The following is a 10,707-nucleotide window of genomic DNA, read 5'->3' on the forward strand; positions in this document are numbered from 1 at the left end:
AACGCATTTAAATTTTAAGTTTATCTATCGACTTCTATTGTTTTGTGGCTCATAGTCGTCAGGGATCATAACACTCAGAACACTCTGTGCTTTACATACTCACCCTTCTACTTTTGTTAGAATACTAACTTAGGCATCAGAGTCTTCTTCTCGGGCTCACCCTCTGGGCTAGTTTCTTATCTGTGGTTTTTGGGTTCAAACTGGGCGGAAAACTTCATCAACATAGCAGAACATTCAAAGACTTACACTTTGAAAATTAGCCAGATGATGCTCTGCCCTCCACATCTATTTCGGCTGATTATCCTAACAGGTATATTTTCAACACATTAAAATTTGAGTTTATATATCGGCTTTTATTGTTTTGTGGCTCATAATCGTCAGGGGTCATAACACTCAGAATACTTTGAGCTCTTCCTACTCATCCTTCAATTTTTGTTAGAATACTAACTTAGGCATTGGGGAGCCTTCTTCCCGGGGTCACCCTCTGGGCTAGTTTCTTATCTTTGGTTTGTAGGTTCTAACTGAGCGGGAAACTTCATCAACATTAGCCGAGCACTTGAAGATGAGCACTTGGAAATTAGCCGAATGACGCTGTCAGCCCTCCACATCTATTTTGGCTGAAGGCCCGATAGGTTTGTCTCTTACCAATTGGTTATACAATTTCAACGCATTTAAATTTGAGTTTATATATCGGCTTCTATTGTTTTGTGGCTCATTGTCGTTAGGGATCATAAAACTCAGAACACTCTGAGCTCTACCTACTCACCCTTCTATTTTTGTCAATATATTGACCTATGCATTGGAGCTTTCTTCCCGGGGTCACCCTCTGGGCCGGTATCTTATTTGTGGTTTATAGATTCTAACTGAGTGAGAAACTTCATCAACATTAGCCGAACACTCGAAGACAATCATTTTGGAAATTAACCAAACGATGTTGTCAGCCTTCACATCTGTTTTGGCTGAAAACCCAACAGGTATGTCTCTTACTGATTGCTCATACAATTTCAATGCATTTAAATTTTAAGTTTATGTAATGGATTTTATTGTTTTGTGGCTCATAGTCGTTAGGGATCATAACACTCAGAACACTGTGAGCTTTGCCTACTCACCCTTCTATTTTTTTCAGAAAACTAACTTACGCATCAGAGCCTTCTTCTCGGGGTCACCCTCCGGGCCAATTTCTTATACAGGGTTTGCAGGTTCTGACTGAGTAGGAAACTTCATCAAAATTAGCCAAACACTCAAAGACTTGCACTTTCAAAATTAACCGAGCGACATTTTCAGCCCTCCACATCTGTCTCGACTGAAAACCCCAACAGGTATGTCTCTTACCAATTGCTTATACAATTTCAATGCATTTAAATTTGAGTATATATATTGGATTTTATTGTTTTGTGGCTCATAGTCGTCATGGATCATAACACTTAGAACACTTTAAGCTCTGCCTACTCACCCTTTAATTTTTGTCAGAATATTGACTTAAGCATCGTAGCCTTCTTCCCGGGGTCAACCTCAGGGCCAGTTTCTTATCTATGGATTTGAGGTTCTAACTGAGCAGGAAACTTCATCAATATTAGCCAAACACTCAGAGATGAGCACTTAACAATTTATCGAATGACGCTTTCTACTCTCCACTTCTATCTTACCTGAAAATCCCAATAGATATGCCTCTTACCAATTTCTAATACAATTTTAACACATTTAAATTTAAGTTTACGTATCGGCTTCTTTTGTTTGTGGCTCTTAGTCCTCAGGGATCATATATCTAGACGCACTTAGTCAATATGAGACTAATTTGGTCAAAATTCACGAATATTGAAGTTTCCAAGAAAATTTTACTTTTTATAGCCGAAAGTAGCGAAATGATACTGAAACTCAATATACGGTTAAACTTTCCTCGTAATTTTAATTTTCTTATTAATAACTTGTAATTTGTAGAAAGGATTTAAACAAAATATAATGGAGCCTGTAATTACTGAGAGCCAGTACATCACCTAATACAAAAGGGCATCACAGAGAGAATGCTCATTAATTTTTCTATAATTTAAATGCACAAGAAAGTTTTTTTTTTTAATACTGATTCATATATTTGTTACTTATCCCTCTCAGTCTTGCTGCACATCCCTCATAACATCCTCACCACTGCTACACCCAGAGATGAGGATGTTACGTGGGATCCTCATCTCTGGGTGTAGCAGAGATGATGATATTACGTGCGATATGCGGCAAGCCCAGGAGGGGTAAATTAAGGAATAATTGCATGAGAAACTAAGTGGGGGTCGCACTGACTCGAGATAAGCTTTGTGAGAGCCAGTTGAGGTGGTATGATCATATTCCACGGAGACCTATATAAGCCTCAGTTTGGAAAAATGACCAAATACAAATAGAGGGTTCCAGAAGAGGTATGAGCAAACCTAAATTTATGATCAACAAGTGGTAAGGACATATTTATATATGGAAAGGAAAATTAGCAGCCGGAGATGTGCAAAATAGTTGGTATCAGGATGGACACAAATGTTGCAACGTTCTTATAAGTATTATTACTAGACCTTCTTAAGTTACTATGATTACTTTTCATGTAATTTGCAAGTATTTTAAGTTACTGAGAGTACTTTTCATATACTTTGTAGATTTTTTAAGTCATTGAGTGTACTTATCACCTATTAGATCTGCCACCTCAGCTAAAATGATGATCGCTCGATCAAAAGCTCACGAGTCCATATCAGCAAGGATAGCAACCAACCGCCCAATGGGAAGAGACAGACCACAATATAAAGAAGATTTATACTTATTTTATGGCACGACACTCAGAACACTTAGAGCTCGGCCTACTCTCCCTTCCATTTTTATTAGAATACTGACTTAATCATCGGAGCCTTCTTCTCGGGGTCACCCTCCGGGCCATTTTTTTATCTGTGGTTTGCAGGTTCTATGGAGTCAAAAAATTCAGCAACATTAGCCGAACACTCGTAGACGAGAACTTTGAAAATTAGCCAAATGACAGTTCCAAGTATCTCCTTGTCCCTAGGGTTATTTCACAGCCCTCAAAATCACCAATTTCATGAGTTAAAACTCTGTCTTAAAATACTTTCAAATTTCTTCCTAATTTGTATACTTAAACCTTATAATTCTGTAATCAGAAATTTCCCACCTTCCATACTGATTTAATTGGAGCTAGACCATTATAAAAAGTATGGCTGAGCCACACTCCAGCTCCAATTAGCTAAGAATGCATGACATGTACAAAACCCAATATAATTAAGTAAATTTACTAATCCCAACTTCAATTACTAATCAATACCATGCATGCTAAAATTCCTCCCAACTGGAGTTCTCAAAGATGGGTAAATGCTAAATTAAAACCCTAAACTCGTACTAAATTTAGGAAATCTTCCACTTAGTACAAAATAAGTATATATGGACTAAATTTTAGTCCCAAATTTACTAAACTCCTAACCGAGTATGGTTCTATCTACTTTAATTAACCTAATTCTTTTGCATGCAGAACCAGATTCCTAAATTCTGGGTGGCTGCATGCTTAAAACCCTAATCGGTTTTCATTCCTACTTAATGAAACTATTTTTTAGCATATAGGGGGTGGAATTTTATCTTATTGAGTATGTGTACAGTAGAAAGAAGGTTCTAGCAGCCCAACCTAGCTGTGTGAAGCATCAACTCTATGTACAGCCAGGTAGTAGTAAAATCCAAGCTTAAATCAGCCATAGTTTGTAGCAATTTTAGTACTAGCAACATCTAAAAAATCTGGATAAAAGCGTTGCTAAGCTCCATGTGCATGAATTACTATTTTCAATCATGATTAGTAGTCGGACAACAGCTAATTCCAAAGATGGGCAGCAACCACCTTTTAGTATAATAATTTCCTTCCTTATAGCTTGTACTAGTTACAACCTTATACAACAGCAAAATGCTTCATCATTTAGCCTTTGCTTGCACCAACAACCAGCAACAGTAGATGAAGGTGCGACAATCGCATTGGGGGCAGCAGCTGTAGTCCAACAACTAGCAGCAGCAGTAGCAATAGAGGCAATAGCTGCAATCCATGTTCAACAGCCCCACTCTCCTTCTTCTTCATCTTCTTACTGTTCCATCATAGTAGACAACAGAATAATGGAATAGCAGAGGCAATTTTGGGCTTTTAAGGTTCAGCCCTATAGGTTGTTAGGGCTCATTTGGCAGAACTAGTAGCCATATGGCCAGCCACTGCAGTCCAACAACTAGCAGTAGCAGATAAAGGTGCAGCAGTAGCAATAGGGGCAGCTGCTAGAGTCCATATGCAACAACCCCCCTCTCCTTCTCCTTCTTCTTCTTACTATTCCACAATAGTGTTGTTTTATGGTTGTCCTTGTTGGCAACCTGGCCACGTGGCGGTGATGACATGGCCAGTTTGGGTGACGTGGATGAAAATGATGACATGACAATATCCAGTGTCACCGATGAGATAACAGAGCCACTTGGTATGCATGGAGTGGTTTAATACATCATTAATAGGTGGTGCGGGTTTCTGGGTCAAAATTGAAAAAAATTGTCCTATTTATGCTCAGGGGCATTTTTGGTATTAAAAATGACATTTTTGGAAGATTGATTCTCATGAAAAAGATAGATTGTAATTTACCTAGTCCAGTGCATCTGATTTCGTCACATTCTGATACCGTATGAAGAAGTTACAACATTTGTGGCAGTCGAGGATAGTTACGGCATTGAAGATGACTTTTTTAAAGGAAGTGTTCTCCATGTAACAATACGACAAAAATCCAATCTTTCCAACGGTTTTGATTTCATCACTATGAAAAAGTTGCATCTTTAGAAAGGTCTAGGGACATTTTGGTCTTTTTATATGACTGAGTTAGATGATTAAGTCTTCTGAAAATCGTAGAGCTTCCAGTTATAGTTCCAACGCACTTCGTTTCAACTCGATCGGATATCATATGAAAAATTTATAAGTGTTTCCGTAAAGTCGGTTCGAAAATCCAAAATAAAAAATCAACAAATGCTCTCGGTGTTGGTTGGATTTTCTGGATTTTAATTTTGAAATTTTAAGGGCTTTTGTGTAATTTCAAGGTTTTAAGGGTCTGAGTTGATAAGGGGTTTTTGGCATTAAAGTTTATAGAAGCAGGGGCTTATGTGTATATAAGAGAATCAGAGGGATCCTTAATACACGGCTCAGATTTCGTATAAGAGCTTGCATTGAAGATGCTTATCCGAGGCTTCTCATTGGTGGAGTGTATTAGATATGACAGTCTGGTGCTACACCATATTGTATTGACTAGTGTGTGTCGCATGTGCATCATCACCGAAGCTTAGATTCCAATTCCTTAGATCTGGATCAAGTTGATTTTATAGATCCAGATCTAATGGTCTATAAATGATTCTCCTTTATGGGTTAAGCCGACATAGATCCGGAATATACGCTGATGTAGCCAATCCATGGTCGACAACACTTCTGACGATGTCAGCGCCTACGTCATGATGACATCATCGAGATTCAAATCTAATGGCTTGGATCTATTGTCCATTGGTTTAATCAGATAGCTTAGATTATAAGATCTTTTATATGAGATCTACGATCAGATTTCACCCCTATTGCATGCGCTGCCGGTGTAGCCTACACCACCCCTACGAAGATTCTATTTCAAGCTATCTCATTACTTCAACTTCAAATGGTCATATCTCCCTCATTTTAACTCGGATTTGGGTGATTCAAGTTGGAAATTCTTCATCTCTCCAAGCTCTACACATCAAAGGAAAGAAATCAGGTAGAGGGGTTGCTGAGATGATCGGAAAAATTGAGTTGAAGCTCATGGAAGGCTAAGGGTTTAAATGAAAGACTTCCATCCTCTTGCACTTCATCCATAGCCCCCATTAGAGGCTTAGGAAGCTGCTGGAAACCAAGGTAGTAAGCTCTATTGGTTGTTGCCAAGAGAAATAAAAAGAAAATGGAAGAAAAGAGAAGAAGAGGGAAATAGAGAAGAATTTTTTCCCTCTCTTTGTGTGTGTCTTGAATGCCTCTCAAGAGAGATTTTCTCAAATCCAATTAATGGAGTTTAATGGTTCTTGTTGAGAATAATATTTTCCCATTAAAGCTTAAGGAAGACTAGAAGAGGAGAAGTAGAGAGAGAGAGAGAGAGAGAGAGAGAGAGAGAGAGAGGAGTGTGTGTGTGAATGTGAATGCCATTGTTGCTCTATGAAAGTAAAGACAAAGAGAAAAGAAAGAAGAAGAACAAGAACCTAGAATTTGGTTCTTGCGAGTTGCTTCAAGAAACCCAAGTGTCTTTTTTATTTTTTATTATTATTATTTTTAATACTAATTAATTTATCCACTACATCGAAGATAAATAGATTTACAGTAATCTAAATACAAGAGAGACGAAATAACAGAAGGGGTAAAAGAGGCCCAAAAACCCTGGCCTTGAGAAATGGCACCATGCGAAGCCAGCTTGTCAGCAATAGAATTTCCCTCGCACAAAATGTGATGAAAGGAAAGATGCTCAAATCGAGTAGCAAAATGTCAACAGTTCTCAATGATATTCCGAATCCTCCACAAGATAGATGTACTTGATTTATTGAGAATATTAATAATAGCCAGATGTTCCCCTTCAACGATAAGAGAACGATGACCTTGATGAACTGCCACCAGCAAGGTACACAAGATCGCCAAAGCCTCTGCAACCCACCAAATGAGCCAAGCCAACCCCTGCCGAGAAACCACAATGAAATTGACCAGAGTGATCGCAAAAGACTCCGCCAATGCCAGTCAATCCTGGATTACAGCTAGAGGCTCCATCAACATTAACTTTTACCATTGGAGGAGGAGGGAAATCCCATTGCACTTGGGAGATCCTCCTGCTCGTGGGTGCTATCGCAAAAGAGAACTGATTGGTGAGAACAAAAGCCTTATTGAGAATCCCACCGGGAGTTAAATGACTAACACGAAACACTGCATCTAAAAATCCTATTTGAGTTGCCAAAGAATGTTAAGTGCCAGCGATAGTCGAAGTTGGAGGTGTCGAGATTTGGTTGAATGCTTTAAAAGATCTATTAGACTTGAGGGGTAATAGGTCCATTGGGTAACAGAAGAGAACCCCACCAAACCCCAAACAGATTGTGCTAGGATGCAGTTAAAGAGGATATGGCAATCATTAAGACCAATTTCATTGCACCAAGGACATGTGTTGGGAATAGAAAATCCACGTGAACATAGAAGAGCTGGGGTTGGTGGTTGACCACGTAAAAGTTTCCAATTGAAGAATTGGATTTTGGGAATGGTATAGGTGTGCCACAGTTTCAGCCGAATAGGATTTGGAGCATCGCAAGCTGTGCCCAATGCTATACAATACGCTGAGGAGATAGTAAACAAACCTGAAGCCGTTCTTAACTATATTATTTTATCTTGTATATCTTGAAGTGGGAGAGGAATGGATAGAATTCGCCAAGCGACATCTAGCGGCCACCATCGAAGAATAGCTGCTGATTCCAAGTGCAACTGTAGACAAATCAGTTGTGAGACCAAGCGAGGCGCTTTAGCTGGGAGAGGAAAATGAGCAAGTAATAGGGGGAAGTTGGGAATCCGGAAGTCTGTCCAAGGATTAATCATTTGGCCATCCTCAACTTGAAGAAAAATGCCCTTGCAGAGAAGATCCCTAGCGCCAATAATAGATTTCCACCCCCATGAGGCACTTTGCGGACAGCCTGCATGTAGAAAAGTAGTTATGAGGAAATATTCTGTTTCATAAGTCGTCCCCAAAGAGAGAGAGTTGGTGAAAGTAGCTGCCTACCCTTTTTTGCTACGAGAGCCTGATTCATCGAAGTCGACAACTTCAAATTAAGATCACCACATCTTTTTGTTGACAAATAGAAGCCCAGCTTACTGTGGGAGATGGAGTCAAGTTCTTTGAGCACTGAGGAGGGTAACTTGAAGCAAGAAATAAAATGATTTGGAAGGGCTGAAAGAACTGATTGGATCAGTACATGCTTACCCACATAACTAAGAAATTTGGATTTCCATGTCTGAAGTCGCAAATTCACTCGTTGTATGAGGTTGTGACAGTTACTCTTAGATAATTTACCAGCACCAAAAGGAACCCCTAGATAGACATCCAGTCGAGAAGTAGGCAGGACCTGAAATCGTGCTTCAATACTTCTCTTGAGGCTAGAACTTACATTAGGACTGAATTGAATCCGTGTTTTGGAGAGATTCAATTATTGACCAGAAAAGCGACAATAATCCTCCAGTAACAAAGTAAAAGAATGAAGTTCTGAGGAAGTTGCTTCGCCAAATAGAATCAAATCATCCGTGAAGGCCATGTGTGATATGGATTCGCCACCATGAGCGACTTTGATTCCTTGCAGCTGAGCCTGATGGAGTGCAATTGCCAAATGGGAGGAAAGAACTTTAACGCATAGAAAAAACAAATATGAAGAGAGAGAATCGCCTTGTTGTAAGCCCCTCGAAGGCTGGAAATACAAAGTTGGAGAGCCATTAACAAGAACCGCCATATGTGGAGTAGAGACACAGAACATTATGCGAGCAACCCATTGAGGATCAAAGCCATAGCCATTCAAACATTTTTCCAAAAAGGTCCATTCCATCTGATCGTAAGCCTTATGCATGTCAAGTTTGATAGACATGAGACATGTCTTACCCCTTTTTTTTATACGAATCCGATGAAGCAATTCATGGCAAATTAAGACATTATCTTGAATTTGTCTCCCCTTCACGAATCCATTTTGATTAAAGGAGATAAGTTTGGATAATATAGGTTGAAGCCTCACCACCATAATCCGAGAGATGATTTTATAAATAAAATTACACAGGCTTATAGGACGAAATTCACCTACGGAAGTGGGATGTTCAACCTTTGGAATAAGCACTAGGAATGTATGATTTAAGGTTGTAGTACAAGTGCCTGTGCGAAAAAAAGTTTGAACCGCCCTGATCACATCCCCTCCAATATTTGACCAATTTTTTTCATAAAAGAGGCCTTGATAGCCGTCAGGTCCAGGAGATTTGAGAGAGGCCATACGCATGACAGTGTTACGAATTTCCTCAACAGTGATCGGTTGAAACACTATTCGGAATACAGTCAAAATACGAATCAACCAATGGGGGCGAAGTCGTGCGATAAAGTTGAAGAAAATGTTGCAAAATTTCCGCCTCAAGATCCTCCCGTTCGGAAAGAACCAGTCCATTGACATTTAGACTACGAATCTGATTTCTACCCTTTCGATGAGAAGCTGTAATAGAAAAAAACTTTGAATTTTTATCTCCAAAATGTAACCAATCCAATCGAGATCTTTGAAACCAGAGGAGATCCCATTGATGAATAATCCGCTGTAGGATGGCATTGTAGAGATTTTCATCAACATAACACTGATCATCACGTTGAGGAAATGGCTATAGCATGTAAAGAGTTAATATGCAATCGAATTTGAGATTCACGCCTATCAAGATTCAATCCGAAGATCAGATCGCTGGCGATTGTCCCACGTGAACGCAGCACCCTCAAATGGAAGATCGAGTAGATCTGTATCGCTCAAGAAGGTCTGAAAGTCCGAAAGCTGGGACTCTGTCAAAGGGTGTCCCCCATGTTTATCTTGTAATGTCAAGTAGGAATTCCAGTCACCACCTATAAGCCAAGGCCGTTGAGCAAAGCTTGAGAGATCTAAAAGAGAGACCCATTGTTGCTTCCTGTGTGCAGCAACACTGTTTAAATATACAAACGTGCACGTACTCTGGAAGTTTTCAGAAGAGAATGTAACCTGAGTATGAAAGCACCATGATGACTGCCATATTACAGAAAGTTGGACGGAATCCTTCCATAAAAGAGCTAATCCACCACTGCCATTAGAAGGAGAGGACACCAGCTAGTGATCAATTCCAAGAGAGCGAGAAAAAGTGTTATAATCAAGCTGAGTGGCTTTAAGTTCACACAAAAAGATCAAAAGGGGCCTTTTATATACTACTAGTGAGTGGAGTTCTCACCTTGTTGAGGCTCGGCCAAGACCTCGACAGTTGAGAGATATGATACTCATGGTTCCTTGGGTGGCTGCACCCGGCCAGCCACCTCTGCCTCAGAGGAAATAGTGCGTGCTTTTTTCGTATACTCAATTTTACCAGTATCCACAGCATTAGTAAGGTCCCTAATTGCTAGACGGCGCTTGAAGAAACGAGTAGGAGAAGCAGGGAGAGAACCCACCACCACTACCGAATTGGATTGTGTCTGGATATCCATAGGGAAAGGATCAGCTGCAGCTACCGCCTTAAGCTTCATAGCATGAGGTTGGACAAGGGTGATAACAGAGGTTGAAAAAGATGGGGATATGGGCCATGTGGGGGGGCCTGCAAAGGGTGGCTACCTGCTGAACCAGAGAAATGGGAAAAGGGGGTCATGTTGATGTTCAAATCAATACCGCTCATACCACAACCGCGTGAGTAATAAGGAGTGAAACTCTTATCATCACCCAAAGTAGGAGGAGGTGTTGTACAATAGGGCGGTCGTGAAAGGGTATTCTGTGGTGCCTGCAAAAACGGTGGGTGTAATGGATACGCCCCTGGGTGCATCATGCGAGGTCCAACCGATGCTAAAGGAGTCGGGGACAGAACCTATAGGCCACAAATACCAGAAGAGACAGAGACTCCCATGCTTGTGGGAATCACATTGACGTTCCACCAAGGCCTGAAAAGTACGA

The 10,707-nt window shown here is 40.2% G+C and overlaps 1 protein-coding gene across 1 annotated transcript; it reads right to left on the bottom strand.

Annotated features, from left to right (window-relative positions):
* Window positions 1-6,614: 6,614 nt before the first annotated feature.
* On the bottom strand, window positions 6,615-8,607 carry LOC122066151. The gene is made up of 2 exons (XM_042629976.1): window positions 8,226-8,607; window positions 6,615-6,970 (listed from the first exon to the last, which is right to left on the bottom strand). Exons 1-2 carry the CDS (start codon window positions 8,605-8,607, stop codon window positions 6,615-6,617), a joined length of 738 nt encoding a protein of 245 aa, XP_042485910.1.
* Window positions 8,608-10,707: the final 2,100 nt, after the last annotated feature.

This window comes from Macadamia integrifolia, unplaced genomic scaffold, assembly GCF_013358625.1.
Source record: "Macadamia integrifolia cultivar HAES 741 unplaced genomic scaffold, SCU_Mint_v3 scaffold2266, whole genome shotgun sequence".
In the NCBI taxonomy this organism is placed as follows: domain Eukaryota; kingdom Viridiplantae; phylum Streptophyta; class Magnoliopsida; order Proteales; family Proteaceae; genus Macadamia; species Macadamia integrifolia.

Bases quoted from the DNA above. Each gene is read 5' to 3' on its own strand.
- LOC122066151 (XM_042629976.1), bottom strand. From the start codon at position 8,607: ATGGAATGGACCTTTTTGGAAAAATGTTTGAATGGCTATGGCTTTGAT. The intron at 6,971-8,225 runs GTCAATAATTGA...CAACTCAAATAG, and splicing joins GGATTATTGTCGCTTTTCTG to GATTTTTAGATGCAGTGTTT.